The sequence below is a fragment of the Polypterus senegalus genome, chromosome 2 (genome assembly GCF_016835505.1).
Source record: "Polypterus senegalus isolate Bchr_013 chromosome 2, ASM1683550v1, whole genome shotgun sequence".
Classification (NCBI taxonomy): Eukaryota; Metazoa; Chordata; class Cladistia; order Polypteriformes; family Polypteridae; genus Polypterus; species Polypterus senegalus.
Window position 1 is genome coordinate 149,412,953 of NC_053155.1, and position 25,997 is coordinate 149,438,949.

Below are 25,997 nucleotides of genomic sequence, written 5' to 3' on the forward strand. Positions count from 1 at the left end.
AGATTGTGAAATACTCAGACTGGCCCGTCTGGCACCAACAACCATGCCACGCTCAAAATTGCTTAAATCACCTTTCTTTCCCATTCTGACATTCAGTTTGGAGTTCAGGAGATTGTCTTGACCAGGACCACACCCCTAAATGCATTGAAGCAACTGCCATGTGATTGGTTGATTAGATAATTGCATTAATAAGAAATTGAACAGGTGTTCCTAATAATCCTTTAGGTGAGTGTGTATATATATATATATATATATATATATATATATATATATATATATATATATATAATGAAAAGGACACACTTGATAAAATTACTTAAACCTTTTACAATTTGGAAAAACTTAAACGAATCAAGTCTTCATTGTCTTACTTAGAGTTAGTTTCCCTCAGATTTCTGAAAAACACACTTTCAGTAGCTGCATAGCCCATACTGAATATAATTAACACATCTACATTGGCTGGCAGTCTCTGACATCTTCAAAGTGACCACTGACAGAACTTAATTAGAAAAAATGAAATTTTCTGACTGATATCAAATTTACCATTTTCTCCAAAGTATTAAAAAGCAGAATAGCATTGCACATCCAGTCTCATCTTAAGAAACACAAAATAAATGATAATTTTTGGATTTCACAACACAGCTTTAACTTGGGTTGCTAAATATATTCTAATATAGGATATTCCGCTTCTGATATAGGGAATACAATAATAATTACTTTAGTTCATAATATTGTCTCAAGTATATCAATCCAGTTAACTGAAAATAAAAAATGGAGAGCTACAACTACATTGGAGGAGCTGGATTAAAATGTGTGAAGAATTTACCAGCGATTATTATTAATAGTCCTTTTTCAGTATCTGTAAATTTTGCTAGTCAACAAAAAAAAAGTACTGCCATGTAACTAATGGTAGTGTGCTGGTTACTGGGGATCTGATTAAATCAGTCTGCTTGACAGTAGAAAGGGTGAAAGCCACCAGTGGTATGACTCAAAGTAGACTAAAGAAGAGAAGCAGGGAGGAATTATTATAGATCTAGTCAAAACATGTTTTATGCATAAAGGGATATTATTTCTTAATATTTTGTCTATACTATTTTATTCTGAGAATCAAATCCATAAGTACTACTAACTGAGAAAACAAGATGAATTTGATTCCCAGCATTAAGCAAGTGTACAAGAATTAACATTAATAAGTAGTGCAAATAGGAGTAACTTTTGCTTAACACCAGGACCATGCACTTGATTAGAACAATTACACGATCAGTGCTAATTAGCATAGAACTAGCAGACATTTTCTTAATAAATTTTCAGTGGGGTTATCTATTATGAAAAAAAAATAGTACTCATATCTATATGTGTGTCTAAGGGGGAGCAAAGGGGTAACTGTGTCATGAACCCTGGAATTAATGGTAGAGAAAAGTTGTGATGTAAAAATGAGTTGAGATTTTTACAATGCTGTTGAAACCTCTTTTGTTCTTCATACCAAGATTCCTGAAACTATGCTTAAAAGCAAATGTAATAACAGTTTCATTAAAAGCCTAATAAATTATACCGGATAACAAGTTTGTTTTTTTTTAACCCAAGTTTTTTTCCAGAAAACAATTTTGCATGATTGTGATAGTGGAACACAAATGTATTTCAGATTGACTGTATCACATAGGAATATGAAGGGACATGAAATGAACTTTTATTGAATTTTAAAATGTTTAACTAAGCTAAAACTGCTTTGCTGCTGATTTTTATTGGTATTCATCATCTGAGGTGTCCCTTTCCAGTATTCAATAATAGTCAGCCAGCACTGATGGATACCCCTTGATCTGATGCTGCCGTACCATTGTTGCAATGTCCTGGTGAAACCTTTCACAATGTTCATCACTGACTGCATCAAGATTAGCAGGGAAGAAATATAAGTGTGAATGCAATTAATCTTTTGCAATGTGTTGCACTTCATAGTTTTGAATGCTTGAAGTATGTTATAACCAGGTAGAAATAGTCTGGTGCTCTGTAGATTCCAAGATCATTCTCTACAAAATCCCTGAACACCTTCCATATAATTTTCGCTGGCCTCACATGCAGATTTTCAAACTGTTTGCCACTAATGATGTGTCTGATTTGTAGACTAATGGAAATGTTTTCCTTAAACTTGGCATCAGTTATTTGAGGAAACATCTCAAATATTATTATCCTTCACCTGCCTTTTTCATCATTTTAATGAACATTTTCATAAGTCCAAGTTTTATAAGAAGAGTAAGTAAAACATATCTCTGTGAAGTTAACAAGTGCCTTATGTGCCACACCTTTCTGCCTTGTAACCAAATGCTTATGGAGCAGCCAGTTCTTTTTAATCTAATGATGCTCTTTAGCACGACCATCCCGTTCACAGTACTTGGTCTTTCTCAGCTGCATTCCTATTAGCAGGGCCGCTACTTCATCACAGATGTTACAAGTGTAGGTGTTGGACTTTTTTATGTATGCTAGGTTTATGTAATATATGTGCATACTTTGAATATAAGAGGAAATCACAATAATAGGAAATTACAATAAAATGGTACATGAAAGGATATTGTAATGACAAATTTTGTGGTCCATATCATAAAAATCCATAAAACACACCCAAAAGTGTTCAGTAAGCAAAATCTCCATTGTCCCCTGTTAGCGACACTATAGTTTTGTCTACTGTAAGATAATTTTTTCATATATTAAGAACAAACAGCCATTTCTGTCCGTCTTAATGATCTGTTGCACATTCATATTAAAATTCACCCTATTATCAATGATTGTCCATACATTTTTCTAGAACTCCAACATCTCTACAGTACCTCCTTTTATTACTGCTGACAGATGAGAAAATAGGTAACATCAACAACCTTAAAACCATATCCTTGGTTTTAGAGATATTTATCTCTAAAAAGGAACAATCACACCACTTTGCAAAATCATGAACAACAGACTTGTGACTGTCCCCCATCTATTGTGATAGGGTCATCCAAAAATGTGAAGTTGTAAAAGTCTTTGTGTGAATGCTTGCAGGCATTTGTATACAACCAGAATAAAAAGAAGACAGACAGCAGCCATAGGGTGACCTGTGGATACTGTGAACTTATCAAAGAAGCCATTCACTAATTCTTTGTGTTCTTCTAATTAACAAAGTCCAGAAACCAGCCAAACAATTTAAAGTTCAAATGCAAATGATCAATTAGCTTATCAGACTAAATGTGAGGACAGACAATATCAAAATCATATGAAAAAGTTAATAAATGCAGCAGCAATAGAAATTCAGCTGTTAAATGCCCTGGCCTCTTTGCCTTGAATGCAGATTGCTGTGGATCCAAATGTTGTTCAGTTTTTCAGAAAATTTCATGATATGATATGAGCAGTCAAGGCAAGTCATTAAGTGCTTTTAGATGATGGTAACTGGAATAAATCAAGAGACATTTGGAATAAGTTCTAGAATATTAGAGAGAGCTGTTTTATATAGGATGGTCATATATTGGATCTGATCTGTACTTCAGCCAACATCTACAGCACTGATTTGGGACACTCTGACCAAAAAGCAGTATTTTTCACATGAGATATTCTCATTATCTCTCCCTCCTCTTACCTGTAAATGACAAATTTCCTACAGAAACCTTAATAATATCTGTCCCTCTGTTCTTTATGGATCCACTTCTAATCTTTTACTATCTTTACCTATTCCATCAACACTAGATAGTCTTGTTGACCACTATAACTCAGCCCTTCATTCAGCATTAGATAAAACAGCTCCTTTAAAACATATGGAGGTTTCCTTTAAGTGTTCAGCTCCTTGGTATAGCTCAGAATTGTGATCTATGAAAGCAGCTGGCCGGCACCTTGAGAGAATGTCACGTAAGACTGGCCTCACCGTGCACATCCAGACTTTCTCTGACCACAAAAAAGAGCTTACAGAGAAGCACTAACTGCTACCAAGAACGCCCATTTTGGCAGAATAATAGAAAGTGGCCATGACAATTCAAGGGTTTTGTTCTCTGTAGTTAATAAACTACTTAAACCCGCATCTGGCAACTACCTCTTCTACTGAAGTCTGCAAGAAATTCCTACACTTTTTCCGTAACAAAATTAAAGATCTAAATAATTCAACTAACATAAAAACATCATCTGTTTATATCTTTCCCTGCTTTCCCACTCCATCCAGCTCCTTCTCTAAGTTCTCACCAGTCACATCTGCATTTGTTAATAACCTGCTTTGTAAGATGAGGCCGAGTACATGTGTGCTGGACCCCATCCCCAGCACACTACTTAAATCCTGCCTTCATGCCAATAATCCCGACTGTTACAATAATAAACTCATCCCTTGACACTGGCTCTGTGCCGCTCACTTTTAAAATCGCTTCTGTAACCCCAATGTTAAAAACGTCTGCTCTTGATGCTGACAATCTTAACACTTTTCGGCCTATTTCCCACTTACCTTTTCTGTCAAAAGTTCTTGAGCGGGTTGTAGCCTCCCAACTCACCAATTACTTAACCTCTAATAATTGATGGAACCCTTTCAGTCTGGTTTCAGGGCGTGACATATCTGTGAAACTGCTCTGCTACGGGTAACCAATGATTTGCTTATGGCAACAGACTCTGGACAAACTAGCATAATAATTCTACTAGCAAAATACCCTCGCTTCGCAGCGGTGAAGTACTGCCTTAAAATTTTTATTAAGAAGAAAAGTAAACCTTTTTAAACTAAGGGAAAATATACCAATAATTATTTGTTAAGGATCTCTTTGTATGCCACGTTGTCAGTTTGGCCCTCCAATTGTAATATGACCAAGCTGTGCGCAGGGCTTACTCTGCAGCATACAACGTACAGCTGGCCATGTGAAAAGCAATCTTGCCTCAAATCTCACAGCTTGGATTGCTGCTGTCATAATCGGTTTGAGTTTCATGGTTTGTTTCAATTATGTTACTATTTACAGGACTTGTTGTGTTGAAGTGACATTTGGCATCTGTCAAGCGTTGGAAGCATACAACCGGTTTCATCGATAACTTTGCATCCAGCTTTTGAGAGCTTCAACATTCATAAACATCAAAGTGTCCACTACTCAAATTATCACCTGTGAATCTAAGATGTTTAAGAGGCATTGGCGGTTGTCCAAAGGTGTAAAATATTTGGCCATTTTGGTACACTTGAAAGCGACAACCGAAGAATTCAGCGGCAGCCATCAACTCTCATGCAGATGCATAGGTGAAGGGCTTAAGCATTCACTCTTATAGTGTTCCTATGTAGTATAATTATCTCCTGTACCGTTATGAGTTCAAACCTTGAACCTGTCCCAGTCATTCAATACATAAGACACAATGTTCCTCTGGATATCAAGAGTGAGCCTGATATGGCCGTGCAATATGTAACACAGAGAATGGAAAAGGCAGACGCCATCTCCGGGCATGGAAACCACTCGGTAAGTGACAGTTCTTTGATCGATGGTGATCACCTCGATAGACATGTTAATGGGGGTACGGTTGGAACGATAAAGGAAATGGGTACCTGAAAAATTTAAATGAAGTCTAAAGTGCCTATACAATAACTATAATTGTAATAAACGAACAATAAAACAGCGGAGAAGCCGTGGATTAAATAAAAATGCTGCAGTTATCAGCAGGGAGACGTGAATACTGTGGCGAAGCAAGGAAGTGAATGAAGAGACCGGAGCGACGGATGACCATATATAGGTGGTTAGCCAACAACATGGGAGGTGTGGGGATGGGGGACCCAACGCCGCCTCACACGGTGACTGAGCTGCAGGCTATGGACGGATATATGTACGCAAGTAGGATTCAGTTAGTATTGGGAACCCGCGTACCAAATTTCTTGAAGATGGGCCCATAGGTAATAAAGACCGTTGGAAAGTTCAATATGGCGGCTGACAGTGGCGTCATACCACCGAAATAAGTATGTACATTGGTTTCGGTTAACGCAGGGAAGCCGCCTACCAAATTTCGTGAATAAGAAAGTTTAACATGGCAGACATTGTTGACCGTTAGGACTGTTATGTGTAGAATTTCTAAATGAAACATGCTTAAATTTTGCAATTAAGCTGTAAGGAATGAGCCTGCCAAATTTCAGCCTTCTACCTACACGGGAAGTTGGAGAATTAGTGACGTTGAAAAGTTCAATACGGCCACCGACACTGGCGTCATACCACCGAAATAAGTATGTACATCGGTTTCAATTAGCGCTGGGAAGCCACCTACCAAATTTCGTGAAGATGGGGCCATAAATAAGAAAGTTTAACATGGTGGATGTTGTCAACCGTTATGACCGTTACGTGTAGAATTTCGAAAGGAAACATCTTAACTTTTGTAAGTAAGTTGTAAGGAATGAGCCTGCCAAATTTCAGCCTTCTACCTACACGGGAAGGTGAAGAACTAATGATGAGTGAGTCAGTGACGGCAACAAAGACCGTTGGAAAGTTCAATATGGCGGCCGACAGTGGCGTCATACCACCAAAATAAGTATGTACATTGGCTTTGGTTAGCGCAGGGAAGCCGCCTACCAAATTTCATGAAGATGGAGCCATAAATAAGAAAGTTTAACATGGCGGATGTTGTTGACCGTTATGACCATTACACGTAGAATTTTAAAATTAAACCTGCTTAACTTTTGTAAGTAACCTGTAAGGATACTGATGGCAGACATTGTTGACCGTTAGGACTGTTATGTGTAGAATTTCTAAATGAAACATGCTTAAATTTTGCAATTAAGCTGTAAGGAATGAGCCTGCCAAATATCAGCCTTCTACCTATATGGGAAGTTGGAGAATTAGTGATGAGTGAGTCAGTCAGTCAGTGAGGGCTTTGCCTTTTATTAGTATAGATTAGACCTCAGTACATCATTTGACACTGTCAGACATGACATTCTACTGTCCAGAATGGAGAACATGCTGAGTATCTCTGGCACTGCCCTCCAATGGTTCAAGTCCTATCTGACTTGATGCAACAGCAGATCCAGCTCAGCGCCAGTCACACAAGGAGTTCCTCAGGGCTCTGTCCTCGGCCCTCTTCTCTTCTTTATCTATATGCTTCCCCTTGGCCAAATTGGGACTAAAGTGCAACTTAATAAAATGAGCTCCTTCCCAGTCCATCTTGGCGGTGATCTCATCAGACCTGCCTCTACTTCAAAGAATCTTGGTTTCATTTTTGATTCCTTCCTCTCTTATTCCACCCACATAAATCACATTAAGAAACATTCTTACTTTCACTTCCGTAACATATCCAATGTTCGCTCCTTCCTCTCCTTTTCTAATGCTGAGAAACTTGTCCATGATTTTATCACATCCCGCATCGATTATTGTAATTCCCTACTGGCAGGTGCCCCTTCTAATCTTATATCACAGCTCCAGCTTATTCAAAACTCAGCTGCAAGAGTCCTTACTCGAACCAGCAGCAGCGAGCACATAACACCCATCCTGCTTCGCTTTCACTGGCTCCCTGTGTCTTACAGAATCGAATATAAAATTCTACTAATAACCTACAAAGCCTTAAATGACCTTGAGCCAAACTACATCAGTGATCTTCTCCATCACTATGTGCCTGTCCGCCCACTAAGGTCCTCTGATTCTGGCAATCTTGTTGTGCCCCACACTAATCTACACTCCATGGGTGACAGGGCCTTCAGCTGTATAGCGCCCAGACTCTGGAATGACCTATCAAAATTAATCAGGTAGGCTGACTCCATGAATTCTTTTAAAAAAACAACTCAAAACTCATCTGTTCAGGAAGGCTTTTAGCTCTACCTGACTTTATTATCTTTCTCTAAGTTTACCTCTCTGTCAAGATGCTAATGTAACCTGCATGCGTGTGCTAGAACATCAATTATGTTGTCTGTTAAGCTTTTTCTCTAAATTTACTATCTTACTCTTCTTTATTTATTTATCTGGTTTAGTACAATGCTATATACTGTATACCCTGCTGTTTTTTCTTAAACTCTGTGAAGTGCCTTGAGCATGGGAAATGCGCTATATAAATAAAATGTATTATTATTATTCTTTCTAGACCCAAGTTTCTTTTCACTTTAATTTGTTAGAGAGCCTTTGTGACAATGTCTTGATGAAAGAAAGGTGGATTTTAAGTTTCACTCCTAAGTTAAGTGTTTTACTCTATAATCTGTAAAACTGTTCCTCTAACCATAGAAAGAATTCATTACATTTCTGAGCCATCCAATAATATATAGCCAATTCTATTCCAACTTTTGCTTTTATTATGAATGGAAGCTAAGCTTTTTTTACTACTATTTCACAAAAGTTTGCCTTGTTCTTTCCATTTTGCATTGCAGTAAAACAAGATCACAGATTGTTGTTATAATATTCTGTACCTTGTCAACTCTGACCTGAATTAGTGTATCCTGAAAGAATCAAGTGTAACTGCGAAGTGAATGATGAACCCAGTAGAGATATGACTCTAGATTTATAAGCACCTTTAATACAGGGTGGTCCAGATCTAATTATGCAAATCCAGATCATCTGGATGACTTTGATTTATGCGGGGATGATTCTAGTTCGGCGCAAAGATGATTCTTCATGTCGCCAGTTCGCACACTTCTTGATGGTCCTGGATTTTTCGGGTGATTTTCTATGTAATAAACTTAATAAGTTATAGCCTAATGAAAATTGCATAATTAGATCTGGACCACCCTATATTTCTATAGCTATGGACAAGCAGATACATGAATCAAGAATAAATCATATTAACAGGAGTCTCTGCAAGAGTGGGCAGTTCTTGTTGCCATATTGATTTTTCAGAGGCTCTATGAGCTTAGTTCAGGTGCTATGCTTCTACAGGATTGTGACAACTTTTTTGAGTCCTCTTTTCTATTTAAATTATTTTCCCAATTTCAAGGTTACATTACAATAAATGCACTACAGATCAGTAAAACAAGCATGTCATTTTACATGGATGAGATATTATGATTTTTTTAAAGAAAGGATGTTATCTGCACCTTTTCTTTCAAAGGCTCATGCTGTTAATGTTTCCATGGCAGTTCTAAATGTGTAATATGAATTGCTCAGGTGATGAGATCAGCTACTGTAGTCATCACGTTTGACACACTCTTCGATTAGAAGCCATGCAATGTGATTATCGGCTTTAAGTAGAGCCACCAGTTCCTAAAGGAAAATCATGTGCTCTGCCATTGCTAGGTAATGGTGCACAAATAAAAGTCAGGGCATAAAGATGGAAAATTGAAAGCTGCAAATGTAATATGAGTCCACAAAACAAGAGCTCACAAATACATATATAAATGTTCAAAACTTACTTCTTTCACCATCAAAAATAATACTAGGCAGAGTAGTTGACACTACTGTAATGCCTCACACAGCAGGAGACTGGATTTGAAGCCCAAACCTTGTCACTATCTATGTGAAGAGTGTGCGTTCTCTTATTAGTGGATTTTTCTCAGGCACTGTCTTTTTAAAGCAAACACCCCAAAGGCATGTGTGTTAAAGTTAATGAGTAACTTTACATTTTCCTGATATGAATGAATGCTGGTTCGCACAAAGAAGTGTAAAGTGATGGACTGGAGCCACCCAAGGATGGTGGCTGCAGAATATCCACAGCTGTTTGGATAGGCCAAAGGTCTCCACAGGCCTTAATTCAGGCAGAAGTTGGTGACTACAAGATGTTTGTAATCAAAGTGGCAGCCACAACGCCTACTCTACCATTATGGAAATCACAGAGGCCGGCAGGTTGACTTCAGCTGTGCATTCCTCATTTGATCTACTTTGTTTTATTACAAAATGATATGTGGGATATAATGTACATGTAAACAATGTCATTTTAAACTTACATTTATGCTATGATTCTCTTTGAAAAAAGGAAAAAAAAGAAAGAAAAATGTCTCTCAAGGTGGCTATTTGATTGTTTCTGAGACCATGTTAGAAAAACGTATGAAAATGCTTCTGTTGATTCAGTATTGTGAAAAATGGGGGCTGACCTTGTGGTCCTCCTCACGTACATCTAGAAATTACTCACATTTTTATAAGAAAAATAATGCTGTTTTCAATATCTTCTGATAATGCAGATTCACATCACTGACTGTGGAATAATCTATAAGTTATTTAAATTTTTATTAGAAGCAGCTGAAAAAGGCTAATAAATGGTACATGATATTACAAAAACTGCAGAACACAAATTAAGGAAGAGTATATTTCCACTACTCCACCATAATCTCCTAATGAGACCACATTAGGTACGCTATATACATTGCATTCGGTAATCAAAATATATTGAACAATTACTCAGACATGACAGATGTACCCCTTGAAAAAGGCATGTGCACACTAACTAAAACGCCACTAACTCTTCAGTAAAGAATGCATATTACAAAATTCTAAGTGCACCTTTGAGTACAAGATTTATGTACAAAGAGAGCAGGTTGAATGCAGAATATGCTTACATCTCCAATTGAAAAAAAATAATTGAACATAATGGGGTACTAATACAATTTCACTATAACCAATACAATACTGTACACTCAGAAATAAAACTATTAATTTTTACACTAAGTTACAGTATTTGTTTGGCATACACTTAGATTACTGCGGTGGGCTGGCACCCTGCCTGAGGTTTGTTCCTGCCTTGCGCCCTGCGTTGACTGGGATTGGCCCCAGCAGACCCCCGTGACCCTGTAGTTAGGATATAGCGGGTTGGAAAATGACTGACTGACACTTACATTAGCTTTTAAAATTTCAAGTGTATCATTAGAAACCTTTTAATATTTTGATCTGTTTGAACAAATTACTGCAAAGATTTGAAGCCAAACCTTGAGCAAACACTATTTTAAAATATCTTATTATTCCAGCTGAAAAGACAAAACAGCAGCTAAAATGTAACTTTGGACTGGTATACAAAGGCATTTCATTTCACATCTACAGTGCATCCGGAAAGTATTCACAGCGCATCACTTTTTCCACATTTTGTTATGTTACAGCCTTATTCCAAAATGGATTCAATTCATTTTTTTCCTCAGAATTCTACACACAACACCCCATAATGACAATGTGAAAAAAGTTTACTTGAGGTTTGAAAAACAATGAATTTAATCCATTTTGGAATAAGGCTTTAACATAACAAAATGTGTAAAAAGTGATGCACTGTGAATACTTTCCGGATGCACTGTATATTCACTGTATTTGGGAATAGTGACAATTAATATGTCAGAAAGAATTCCTCAGTTAATAACCCAGGCAGATGGTGGTGACAATGCAGGTAGAAGGTAACCTCTTACACTAATACAAATGTAAGACTTCACACTTTTTAACTGAAATAATGGTGCCTTGCAGTTAGGAGTCCCGGTTCGCTTCCCGGGTCCTCTCTGTGTGGAGTTTGCATGTTCTCCCCGTGTCTGCGTGGGTTTCCTCCAGGCGCTCCAGTTTCCTCCCACAGTCCAAAGACATGCTGGTTAGGTGGATTGGTGATTCTAAATTGGCACTAGTGTGTGCATGGTGTGTTTGTCTGTGTCCTGCGGTGGGTTGGTACCCTGCTCGGGATTGGTTCCTGCCTTGTGCCTTGTGTTGGCTGGGATTGGCTCCAGCAGACCCCCGTGAACCTGTGTTCGGATTCAGCGGGTTGGATACTGGATGGATGGTGGCTTAAGATGTTTTGAAAATGTATAGGAAAAGAAAAAATGAAACCCTAAATAAAAACAAATATATGGATACATACAATTTCAGTTTAACTCTCATAATGTCTTCAAGTGCTGACTCAATGCTGTCTGGGTCTAACATCCCCTTTAAGGTACCTAGACATCACATTTTTCACCCCTGACCTATTTTATATTGATTGATAATCTTAACCTGTTGTATTGATGGTCCTAATTTTTAGATCAGCATTTAGAATGATTTTATGGGCTGTGTACAAACTTACTACCCTAAATGAAGAGTAAAATACACTAAAGTATATAGTGACTCAAATATGACTCAAAGGGAAGCTGTACAAAAATGTAACATTTGGAAACCTTTTGCTTTTTGTAAAGATAAGGCACTTTACCAAAGCCCCCCATATTTCTGAGCTAAAATGATTATTTGCAGGATATTTGTACAGTATAGTTGAGCAAAAATGACTGTAAATAAAGGTTAAAATCCAGGGCAGTGTTTAAAACGTGTAGAAAATGTAACATTTGGATTATCTTTTTATTTTTATTCTCATTGTAAAGTTAGCTTTGCTATTATCATTCACATTTCTGAGCTGAAAATATGACATTTGGGATGTTTTTATGGGTTGTAAACAAATAAAACACCCTAAATGCAGCAAAAAACAATTAAAGCTAATGGTAAGCCAAAACTGACCCAAAAGAAATGGCGGGTAAACATTTTTTTAGAAGCTGCACAAATTATAAAAAATGTAATTTTTTCTTTTTAAAAAACTTTTCTTTATTTTGGGGAACTATAAGAAAATGAACACGATTTCATTCTGAAAAATTACATTTAGGGTGCCTTTACTGATTTCAAACACAAAAAAAATCTGAATTAGTGTAAGTTACCCTAACTCGGGATGTTCATAAGAACTGTAATGATTTTCTTCACAACGAAGAAGTATATAATGAACAAGAATAGGTGCTTCAGATATTTGAAGTATTAAAATGTGTTTTATTCATTTCAGAAATTATGTCTAAATATTCTCAATTGTAGTAGAAATGTATAATTTTTCACCCTCTGATAGAGGTCCATAGAGAGTTACATGGCTAGAAAAAGATCAAAAATCTAAATTAACATCATATTCATAATCACTGACATTGAAATAGTTTAAAATGTACATAACACACGTTTGAATTATGTAATTTTTAACCTTCTAGGAGTGGATCTTAGAGAGCTAGGACCACTGGCAAATAATCAATTATTAAAAACTGTTATCATATTCATGATCAGCAACTTGGACATATCATAAAATAGCACTGCGAATGTCTGTATTACCAATACCCATTTTTTTGAAGTTTTATAAAAAGGACTAAATTTGACCACTCATATCCCAATGGAAGGAACTCTACTATTTGCAGAAAGAGAAGATTAGTATTTAATAAAGCTTTCTCATTTACATTTAATCTAGTTCAAAATAGTGGCTGCTGGAGTCTTAGTAATATGGTTAAATGAACGTTTAGGTCCAAATTCATGGTAATGCCTAGATCCATTAGTTCTGGATTCATTTGTAAGGCTTGATGATCAAGGTTTCACTTCTTTTACTGCTGGTAAAAAATACCAAATTCCATTTTTCACTTTTTATTTTAAGAACATTAATACACTGAATCACAGAGCTCAGAGTCTCATGGTCATCTGGACCTGTACATTAAGTAAATTAAACTGCGAGTCATCTGCATCTATAATGTAGGAGTTCACTGTGTGTTCTGAAATAGTCTGACCTAACAGGAGCGTATAGAGTCAGAATAAAAAACACACTCAGAATTGATCCCTGTGGCACACATGATAATTTTCTTCCTGCTATACAAGACTAAAACAGCATAAGTACTACTGGAAAACACAGCCATTGATTCATGTGATTAATAAAAAAAGCTAAGATCTAAATGATTTGAATACACAAAAACAGATGCAGTATGTTGTCAGCATCAGCACTGAGCAATATACATTATGATTTGATTTAAAGCTTGATTAACATCCAATGTATCCAGAATAATTAAAAAAAAATGTATTTAACTGCTGACAAACTATTTTAGAGTTTTACAAGAAAAAAAAGCAGTTTAGAGGTCTAAAATTGTCCAAAACAGAACAGTCAAGGTTATTTTTCTCCTCCAGGAGATTAACTATTGCAGTCTTGAAAGAATCAGGAAAAATGCCAGCATCTAAGCAGCAGTTAAGAAGGTCTAGTACACTATATTTGAATATTTCAGAAATTTCATTAAAAAAAGTCTGCTGGGTACCGGACCAAGAGTACAAGTGGACAATGTTACCAGAGTAATTATACTACAGAGTTCAGGTAAACATTTCACAGTAAAGGAGTTTAATTCACTATATTCAGCACACCAAGGCTCACCAAGATTTGTTTTTGAGTTATGAATTATATGTAGCTCACTGTATTATTTTTGTCTTTAAAAACAGGCTTAAGCTAGTTTACAATGTATCACAAAAACACAATCTGTGGTATTTGTCTTTACATCATTATACTTGCTGCTTTTGTTTCTTTAAAATCAATTTTAAAAAGCTCTTAATTTGTTCTGAACAATCTAGCTACTTTAAGAAAAAAACAACTGGTGACACAGACTTTTGCTCTTAAGCATCAATTAATCTGGTATGGTTTGAAAATAGATACAATGGGCTAATAACCTGAAACATTCAAATGTTTTTTGTGCTGGCTCTAAATGAATTTAATAGGTACTACAGTTTCATACACTCCACTAAACATTACTTCTCTCTGTTTTCTGCACTAAAGCCACTTCTGTACTCTGCAGAAGCCTTTGATGTTGGTAGGTTATAAATTGCTACAAGCGTTAATGCTTGCCTCTACAACAAATCATCCAGTAACGGATGCATCATGAGAATAATGAACAACTTCTTCACATTCATATACTGAAGAATGTCAGGGCTTGGAGGTTAGGTGGTCTTTTGGCTTGGAACCCCTAAAGGTTTATTCCTTCCGTGTCCCATCAGCTGGAGTTTTTGTTTTCCTCTCTTCCTAGGCAATCTGATCTTCACATTTGTTATTAAAGTGCTGTCTGACTTTAGCTATTCTATTAGAGACCTAGAAACTGCCTGTAGATAACAGTAATTGAACTTATGCTTAATTCTGTTTTGAACTTTTTCCATTTTTTGTTAATATTTATTTTTTTATTATTTTTATTCTATTATCTCTGCCATATTTAATTGTTTGTTTTACTTTGTTAATTTGTTGCAAACTTAATTGACTATTGTAAGTCTTAATTTGGAGACTATTTAAAACAAATGATTACTGCTCTAAAACAAATCAAATGAGTGAGGATCACCGTTTTGAACTAAAGAGAACTTTTTGTTTATTCCGTAGCTTCATTAGCTTCAAATTACATTCAAAACCAATTTTAAAACATTCTTTTTTGACATACCATATAATATTGTAAATATTTCTCTAAAAAGTGCAGCAATTGTCATGTTTGGCTGTTAGGGAGTCTCTCTCATACTCTTTCTTTTCTCAGTGTCCTGCTGTGTCACTTGGCATCATTATCATTTTGATCAGGTTTTCACTCCTGGTATAGAAGCAGACCTTAGATCTTAGGATGTGTCAACACTTCTGATGTTTGAACTTTGTAATGTTTGGTAAGAGTCATCAATGTCTGCCTGTGCTGTGATGCATTGTTCAAGGGGCCAGAAACTGGCATGTTGAAAGGCCGGCCAAGGGCAGGTGGAATCAAAATTGGATAAAAGCTACTTCTTTCTGTTATGTTGATACCTAGTTTTCATCTTGATATATTTATATTTTGATTTAATCCTTAATATTTGCATGCACCAAGAACATAATTTATGTCTATGCAGTGTATTCTGAGAATAATTTTAAAGGAAGCATTCATATAAAATAAAAACAAACAGTTGAATAATTGAGTCCTTCACTGTAGCATCTTTGTTCTTTTCTAGAGATTCAGGCCTGATCCACACTACCATGTTTTCTTTTCAAAATTCAGAGCGTTGACTCCGTTTTTGTCTTTTGTTTACACTAGCCAGGAGTTTTCAAGCACCAAAACACAAAGACTTTTAAAAATGCTCAGCAGAGTCAGATACTTTGGTAAACGAAGAGTGATCATTTTAACGTGGATGGGCAAAAACTGAGTTTTCAGAAAATGACGTGCTGATTGTGCTCTAATTGGTTTGTGCTTATTAAGTGTCCCTTCCCTGATTGGATTCTGCTGATTACATCCCATTCTCTGATTGGTTATTCTTCGCAAAAGAGAACATTATTCCAATATAGCAGGTGCAGAACAGTTGCTTTCCATGGTGCTTCTATACATTTAATTGTGTGAGCAAAAGGTACTATAAATAATTTACCAGTGGCTGGCAGCGTTACTATTATAGTGAAAAATTCAGAGCTCCATGAAAATAAGATTGTAAATAACTCAGTTGACAGCCTCTTAATAATAATAATAATAATTCTTTACATTTATTTATTCACTACTCAAAGCCTTCCATTTTGGGAGTACCCGGGAAGACAGCCCATGATCTCCTAACTGCAAGGCAGCAGTGCTACCACTGCGCCACTGTATCAATCTTTATTACTTAAACTTAATCTGCTCAGTAAAGTGGAGCGCATATGGCAGCAAAATTAATAACAAGGCACTTAATGGAGTGGATGGGTGTAGAATGCAGCTGAGCTTACAATATTACAAGACAGACAAAAACACAAAAGCACACTGTAGTAAAGCAAATATATAGACACATGCTGGTATTCACACATGTATTCACTTATACTGAGTTATTTTTACAAATGTTGTTTGGTACAAGATGTGCTCCAATTACTGTGCACTGCTTCTCACGAATACCCACAGGGTTTGATCACTTCTTTTCCCTGTTTTTTTTTTTTTTTAAATTAAACATAAGAAATTTGACTAACAAAAGGAGACCATTCTGTCCATTAAGCACATTTGTTTAGCTAATAGCAGATTTTTCCTAAAGGTTGTCAAACTTGCTTCAACCACATGTCTCAGTAGTCCCACAACTCTTTTTGTAAAGAAGCGCTTCTTGGCTTCATGTTTAAATGCACTTCCCCTTAATTTCCAATGATGTCCTTGTGTATGTGATTCACCCTTAGGCTGAAAGAATGTTGCTTTTTCTTAAAGTATTGCTTTAACATTAGTGGTGTTTTGATTTAATGACAATATGACTGTCACCAGTTCAGAAGACTGTTACTTACAACTATAATCAGCACATTAACATGGCAAGAGGGCAATTCACTGCAGTTCCTTTAACAATTTCCATCTATTTCTGTGCTGTGAGCATGCCTTGAAAGCACATAAATCACAAAGAAATCTGAATTTTTCACTACACAGTTCCTTCAAGGATTTTCCGCCATTTGTGTTTTCAGACGTTTCAGTATTGACATGAATACTTTTGTAAACAATGCAAAAACTACAGTATGGATGCAGCCTTAGAGGTGACCTGCAGGAGCTTTTCATTCCTACTTGCCAATCAAGAAATAATGGCTCTTAAATGTATATTGAAACTAATAACTGATGAGTAGTAACTAAAAGATTTATAGGACAGACAGGCAGATTTTGTCAGAAGATTTCTTTGAGACTGTGAATATACTTCAGATTAGAACTGACAAAGCTGACTTCTTTACAATTTTGGATATGCCATGCACGACGTTCAGATGAGACTGAGGACCTGAAAGGCTAAAAATGAGACTTAATCCTTATGTAAGATAGAATGTATACAGATTTATGGAGCACTGGAGAAACTGTAGTTTAATGATTCAAATACTATAGAGTAATATTAACAAGTATGTAATAAAAATAAAATTTCAGATGATTAAACAAAATAATGATAGAATTACCATTCAGCAGAAATAATGCAAGCTTTGAATGAGAACTTGTAAAGTTGCTTTTCATAAAAACCAAGGTCTTAAAATAAATAAACTGAAGTTATGGCTATACATATACGATGAAAGTTAAGTTACAAGCCTACTTTATTACTGGTTCTTGTGCTTAACCTATAGTCCATAGTTTTAATCAGGTATTTTTTAAAGTTTCCTTAACATTTAGACAAACAACAGGATTAAAAATAGTATGTTATTTAATTGGATTAGAAAATACAAAAATAATAAGGTAAGTGACAATGCATGTTTCCACAAATGCTTTAGTTAAATGTATGCAATTTAAAAACCAAATGACTTTTTCATCAGTTTAACAGATTCAATGAAAATGAATTGTAATTTAATAAATTTACCACACACACATTTAATTCCTCATTTACATCATCAATTATGACATGCATTATTCAATGTGTTGCCTCGGAATTATATTGGCTGTTCCAGGGTCTTCCAGGTGGTTATCCTACATACACATAATAACTAAGTAAATATTCCCTAATTAAGGATAATGTGGTTTTAATCCTAATTAAGGACAACATCATTTTGAAAAGAAGCTGGCAAACTACAAGGTGGCATTGCCAAATACATCATACTTAATAAAATATAATATTCTTAAATGTAATAAAATATCTCCTCAAAACAAGCATTCCATTAATGTTTCAAAAATTTCTGTAGAAACGGAAGGCAGGCCATTTGGTAAGAAATAAGTGTCAATTACAAGAGAGAGTAACTGAAAATGATATCAGTTCATTCACCAATAAAAATCTTTAAAGTCTTCCATATTATGAATATTCAATAATGCAACGTCTAATTTACATAACAAAGGAAGAGTGGGCCTTGATTCTGTCTGAGGGCCACTTTTGTTTTGAGACAGAATTTTTTATCAGTCTGATTATTTTAAATCCAAGGCAGAATAATCTCTACTGCTTTGCAGGATAAGAAATTCAAGCTCCCCCCAACAATAACGGACTATAGTCTGTTTTATTTGGGTGCCGATTTGAGAGGAAAGAAGTAAATAAACATTACATTCTGCTTACAGCTGGGCTTATTTTATTGTATGTTCCCACCTTACTTAATCTCCTATGCAAGTACGTTGAGAATCAAACACCCTCTTGAAAACTATCACAGATGCAAACACACCTCGGATTATACTGTACTGACAAGCATGTGTTTGTTTTTAGTGAAATGCTTTAGGAATTAAAGGCAAAGAAGACCCCATCCAATATGAAGTACTAAATCCAAACTGTATGTGCTACTTCATGGATTTATTTACATGGCCTTTCACCTAATCTAATTTGAATTTTAGATAGAAAAGGAGATAATATGTCATCAACTTTACTACAAGAACTTTACAAACAAAACTCACCTACTCTAGTAAACTAAGTGGACACTGATCCCATGGGTATTAAACCCTGTTGGAAACTATTTAATCTGATTAAGGGGGATATATATATATATATATATATATATATATATATATATATATAGTGTTAGTATAAAGCTGTAAGAGGAAATGTTATAGGTATAGGATAAAAGGGGATAAACAAGTTAAAGCATCAAGCAAACAATGCAGCAAACAAAAGTTAATATTATTCTGCTTTACTCGTCTAGGACACATACACAGGAAAGGAGAAGGTACTCATCAATTTTTAAATTCAGCATAGAGAAAAAAATATTGCAAAATATTTTCATATAAAAAACTGAATTCAAAATATTTCAATGTTCAAAAATGTATGCAACATTTTAGATTTGTTTAATAATGCTTTTGTTAAACACCATAGTTTCTCTTGCAACCCCAATGACTTACTGTAAATAAGGATCCGGTGCTAAAAACTGTGACTACATGAGTGTCTTTGTCCAGATTCAGTGACAGCTCCCACCTGTTCTGCTCTTTGTGGGATGTGGAGACTCTAGAAAAATACACAAACATTATACACATTTAAATAAATGAACATGCTACATTTAAAGTTCAAAGACTATGAACAAAATTTAGTCACGCCAGATATGTAATGCTTTGAAGAACTGCAACTATATCTATCTATCTATCTATCTATCTATATATATCTATCTATCTATCTATATATTTAAGCAAATATATATCTTCTGAACAAAAAAAAAATAGCTTGCTATGCTGGACCAACACTTAAACATAAATAGTGAATATTTTAAGAGTGAACTTTTGTAGGACATTTCACCATTCTCAAGGAGCGTTACCAAAAGATTGTTTTAATATTTCTACATTCTGGTTTATTAAAATATAATACCTCCAATAATAATCAAAACAAAATTTACAAAAGATTAAACTACTTAAAATTCATAACTAAACTTTGGAGGAAGATAATACACTGAAACAAAAAAAAAAAAAACACAGAAGCAGCTACAAAAATGTAATTAAAAATGCTTTCAAAAATATAGCCTTAGAAACACCAATAAATAACATACCTGAACATAGTTAATACTTCCTACTTTTTCATGACAAGTAAAGGATAAAACATATCATTGTTAAAGTTTGTGAAACATGGATAATTCATAACTAATAATGCTGTATTATAAATGCATTTTATAATAGTTACAGCTATGTTTTATATGTATACATGACCAAATTACTAATTTAGTATGTACAATGGCTTTGTTAATGGATCCCATTGTGGCCAATATGATCTACCCTACTGTCTAATACCAAACTTTGGCAATCAGCCTAAGCAAGCTATTGAAAAATGGCTAAGAGCCAAAGACCAATCAGTCACTACAGAGAGCAGCCAGACACTAGTATCAGGGCCCTTCTATCTCTGGGACAAGAGAGACAATATTGGAATATGATCAAAAAGAGCCTGGTGAATAGAGACATGTCAACTTCAAACAGAGACCAATCATGAATCTTAAAAGCATGAAAGATAAAGCCACAATATACCTAATCTTTTAATGTCTATAAGGCAGCCATAGTCATATATGTGGTGCTGACACTGATGCATTACACACACACACACACACACACACACACACATATATATATATATATATATATATATATATATATATATATATATATATATATAGAGACTGTAGTATTAAAAAATAAATAAATAAATAAAATTATGTTTTGAGGCAACCCAAATAAAATTATCTACAAGAAAATCATGGATTCCTCAGGTCTTTTCCCAGTGGATTTAAAGTTTGGGCTTGCGCATTCCCGTTTATTTATGCTTAACCGTAAGCCTTAATTTAACTTAGAACTGCAGTCCTTTTAAACTTTAATAAATAAAATCTATGGAATAAAAACATTCTGCCTACTTGTAGTTCTCTGTTGTTACACATTAATGGAAAAATTGAATTTTAGAGTCATATTATGAGTGCAATTCTAAAAATTTAAACATCAAAAAAAATTAATGAAAATGAGACTTATTAAATAAGAAACAATAATATGAAAATAAAGCAATTGTATGGCATGCCATTATAAATGGAATAAATAAAGTAGCAATTATTAAATACTTGAATATAGCAATATTTGTATTTTAACGATTCAAGGGTAAGAGAAATGGAGGAATAGACTTGGCAGTCTGTGTTAAGCTGGTGGTTGGTGACCCTTAGAAAGATCATTAGTTTCTTCAGTGATTAGGCCCACTATTATCTTCATTAGCCGTTCCTGTCTGCCACACAAGTATTCTGTGGCTGCATGCGCTACTGGATGTTTTGTCTCTATGCCTGTGCACACACCCCTCCAGCCTCGCATCACTCCACTCACCCAGGATCAGAAGCAACCCGTCTGCCCCACTATTCCTGTTTTCTGTGAGCAGATCCTAGGCCAAAGTAAATATCCGAGACTCACTGGTGGCCCCACACCTAGGTCAATGGGCTTTAGCAGCACAGACATGTGGTCGAAATACCCCGAAATACTGTGTATCTATGCTTCCCCACCAAACCTCACATGAAGGAACTTTCATGGCTGCCTTGTCTAGGTAGCACTACACCCTTTGACAATGCTCAGCCACCTGAGAAACAGGATTCTTTCAGGTTCACACCCAATGGCTACAAAATTAATGTCATTACATTATGAAAAAAAGTTTAATTATTATGAAATACAATTTGATTATTTTATTTGGTTATCTTTCATTAAATTATTGCAGATTATAAATCAAAACAGACTATTGTTTAAATACTGTTTATTTTAATAATGATACTTTTCTCAACAGCACATTTCTGAATGATCATTATAATACATATAACATTTATTTCTGAATGTTCCTTTTTGTCACTTGTTGATTAAAACCAACAGGCTGAATATATTCCTATTGACTAATCTTTTTCTGTAAGTTACTGTTGCCTTATTAGAGATGGTATGTACCAAAGATCTTTTGGCACTACTTTTCTCACATTCAAAGAGGCAGTAAAGAGCTGTGGTAGTTAGTTTTGCGCATAAAATATATGGAGATAATGTAACATACTGCAACAGTACTAAACAATGGTTCCAGTTATTATATGACTAGCAAAATACCCGCGCTTCACAGCGGAGAAGTAGTGTGTTAAAGAAGTTATGAAAAAGAGAAGGAAACATTTAAAAAATAACACAACATGATTGTCAATGTAATTGTCGTAGATTTATTTTAGTATTGAGAGTGAATTTGATGATTGTAAAGAGTTTAATTCATGATTGTAAATGTTGTGTATGAGAAATACACATTTTTAGGATGTAAGGATCTCTTTGTAAACAACGTTTGCAGTTCTGCCCTTGGGCTGATAAATGACCAAACTGTCTGCTGAGTTTACTCTTGAGCATGCAACGTACGTGTCAAGTCAATGCCGACCTTTCTAAGAGTCTGGCCCTGTGACTTATTTATTGTCATAGCGAAGCAGACCGTTACTGGAAATTGGAGGCGTTTGAAATGGGTATGGGTGAGGTTTAGAGGCTGCCTGAAAGAAGAATGAACAGTCCTTCCACCCTTGAAGCAGTGGAGTAAAGAAGAAGGGAGCAGTAAGCATGGCGAACAGCTGAGGAATGTAAGGAAGTGAGTGAGGAGGCACATGAGCAAGGGATGTTGTTAACATATATAGGCAGGGAGTCAACCATGTGGTAGGTGCGCGGACAGTGGCCATGCGGAAAAAGGAAGGGGAAACGGGGGCAGCCCATGAAATAAATCCTCTGTTAACGGAAATAAGGAATGAAACCGCCAAAAGGAGAGGGCAGTTTCAAAAGTTCCTTATGGCATAACGGTGAGAACTGCCAAAAAAAGATGTTATTTTCAAAAGTTTGTTACGGGGCACGGTGCAAAATGAAACATACTTAACATTTGTAAGTACAGTGTAAAGGATGAACATAGGAAATTTGGCCTTCCTACGTATATTGGAAGTCACAGAAATAGTAAGGAAGAGTTTCCCCTATCTATATATACAGTTTAGAGCGTAAACCCGTTTCCCCCCTTGGGTGTTGCAATAGGACATGAAATATACCTAACTTTTATAAGAACGCTGCAAGGAATGACCATGCGAAATTTCAGCTTCCCACTTATATGGAAAGTGGGACAATTAGTGATGTGTCAGTGAGGGCTTTGCCTTTTATAGGTATAGATTATAAAATGTACTTTACAACACTAATGACCCAGTTACACTTTGAAGTCTGGGGCATTCCCAATCCTTAATATATAGTAATTAATACTGGCAGTATCTCCAATTTCCCCTTCTCACTGCTGCGCTCTATCTTTATCTTACTTTCCATTATCCATCAAGATCAACCCCTCAACTCCTGCGTGAGGCTGATAGTTATTCTCTCAAAGAAAGACTTCAAATCTCTTCTTAAATGCTGTCAAGGTTCAAGTCACTTAAGCTCTAGTCCCTCCTATTTGGGCAGCAGTCTGTCAGCCACATAATGATGCTATTTTTAAGACGAACTGACCATATATTGAGAATGCTTGGACAGGTAAGTACCCTACAAAATATTTTGTTAATTAGAAGTTCTCAGTAGCTTAAAATCAATTGAGGATTGTGACTGCACAGAAGCCTTGTACATGCAACATTAATATGTGCCTGTGACTTCTTCACTATCACCTTCTGTGAGGACATAGTGCTCGAATAAGTTTCAACTGCTACTGACTTCTTTATCATTGTCAACATTTTGAAAAGCACTTATACATCTGAGTATTTCCAATATATTGTTAATTTGTCTCAAAATAGAATCATGTAATGGCACACTTAACGGTAACATGCAGTGAATACACTTGAGTTGCGCATTCATAGTTTTCATACTCTTTCTCTGTACGTTTAACATTTGTTTGCTCAGAGGTTGATGTGTTTCCTGCTTCCTAAACAGTTTTTGCTTTCTCTACTCTAGCGGCCTGCTTCTTCTCTTCTTTCGTCAGGCATCTTTGTGTGTTAAAACTCATTAGTCAGTGTTTGTGTTGCAATTACTTAGTATATTTTCTTTAATTTTTCACTTAAGCTGGCACTTATGTCTTCAATCTGCCTCAAGAATGATTTAAGATATGAAGAGGTAGGGGAAGCAATGGCAAAGGTGGTAGGGATGAGAACGCCGCCCAAATGCAAGAACTGCATGGCTGCTGCCGAGAGTTGATTTAACAGTAAAATAAAAGTAAAAAGAGGAATAATCTTGGAGGTCAATCATCCCCTTGAAAGTTGATAGTAGATGTCACGTAGTATATGTGTACCAAATTTCAGATCAATAGGTCAAACGGTTTGCGAGCTACAGGTGATTTAAAATCCTGGACAGACAAAAGGACATAAGAAGATATTTCATCTGCAAAACTACCCAATCTCTTATCTCCCTCTAACTTTTTGCTAGGTGGAATCCATGTAGCAGTAAAGATGTTTGGTTGCCTACTGCCTCTAGTCTGGGAAAAGAAATATACAGCAAAGAAAATGGGCTGAAATTACATCTAATTCGGAATAAGGCTTCTTGTCAATGGTAAGAAAACAGGAATTTATCTTCAAATAAAAATTGTAGGTAAATATTTCAAGATAACACAACACAAAGCCATTAAGTGTGAAATACTTATTATGTTTTGTTATTGACAACAGAAGACATAACTGGTGTCGTTTATATTTAAAAACAAAAAACTAATACTATTGTTCGTTATATCAAGATACATTCTCAGATGTGTTCTTCTGAACTTTTTATGGCCCAGTAGACAACTTTGAAGAACACTGTTATGCTTAAACTGTAATAATTCAACTTGCAATTTTCCGATGATTGATACTTTCTCTGAATATACTGCATAATATGAACACACAACTCTTTAATGCTTAAACCAAATAATACAAACATGGTTTCTGAGTTCTAAACCAAGAATTCAACTTATACTGAAATACTGCATTGTGAATATAGATTTTCTTCACACAAACAAGGTTAAGCATCATGATGACAGAAACTGAATGTCACAACTTTAAATTTAGAATTCACAGATTCACACTATTGCACCAACTTCAATATATGAATGCATGCATAAATGTGTTTTTTGCTTATGTAAATACAAAAATATTTATATATTTCTCCCAGATGTTCCAGAATTATATTGAGACTGACTGTAAACAAGGGAAAACAAAAAGTACTGGCCCCCCTTTTACCCATAGTTTCAATTGCTGAAACTTCTCAAAAGATAGATATATATTTAACCATGTCTGAAGGACAGCTGGCTTTATCCAGTTTTTTTGTTTGTTTGTTGTACAGTCAAGGATGCCTAACTCTAATCCCTGTGCGAGACTTACTTGTGTCAGAATGATCATAAGAAGGTTCACCAGTGAAGGACAGAGAGAGAAAGAGAAGGATGGCATGGGAGGAAATGAACAATGTTCTTCTTGTGTGTGTGATGCATTACAACCATAAAACCCATTTGTTTAGCTAAAAGTTAAGCTGTCCCAATATCTCATCCAGATACATCTTGAAGGTTTCCAAGGTTTCTGCTTCAAACAAATAGCTCATTAGGTTTTTATTTCAGAATCCTACATCTTTTTGTGTAAAGAAGTGCTTCCCGGTGTCAGATCTAAATGCTCTTTCCCTTAATCTTAACTGATGTCCTTGAGTACACATAATAAAGTTGTAAGATGTGAAAGCATTCAAGGAGCAGGCAGGGATATCCAACCCTTTAAAAGAAAACAAGATACAAGCTATAGAATTGAGGCAGGAGAGCAGAATAACTCCTGTATGTAGGATATACAGTCCATTGGAGCTTAATGGAGCAATTGTTTCCCCTTACTCATTCAAATCCAAGGGCATTTTATAAACAAATAGGAACATTTTTCAAGATATGCTTTTCTTCTCATTAAAATAATGAAAGTGACTTATTTAGACTCATTAATAGCAGAAGAAAAGAAAATTAGGCAGTGTATAAATGAATTTTCCTTTCTTTTTTATTACAAAAATTTATCACAGCATATGGAAAACATTTTCTACATTAAATAGGGTATAGATTTAATTTCTTGTTTATTAAAAAAGGTTAAAACATAAGCAATACAGTATACTGATATAA

The 25,997-nt window shown here is 35.4% G+C and overlaps 1 protein-coding gene across 1 annotated transcript in view; it reads right to left on the reverse strand.

Annotated features, from left to right (window-relative positions):
* The window catches only part of pcca (propionyl-CoA carboxylase subunit alpha), a 644,470-nt gene that overhangs the window by 138,075 nt on the left and 480,398 nt on the right, over window positions 1-25,997 (reverse strand). Inside the window, exon 19 of the mRNA XM_039744810.1 lies at window positions 19,331-19,433. Within this exon, the coding sequence (XP_039600744.1) occupies window positions 19,331-19,433 (103 nt within the window). The remainder of the gene's footprint in view (window positions 1-19,330; window positions 19,434-25,997) is intronic.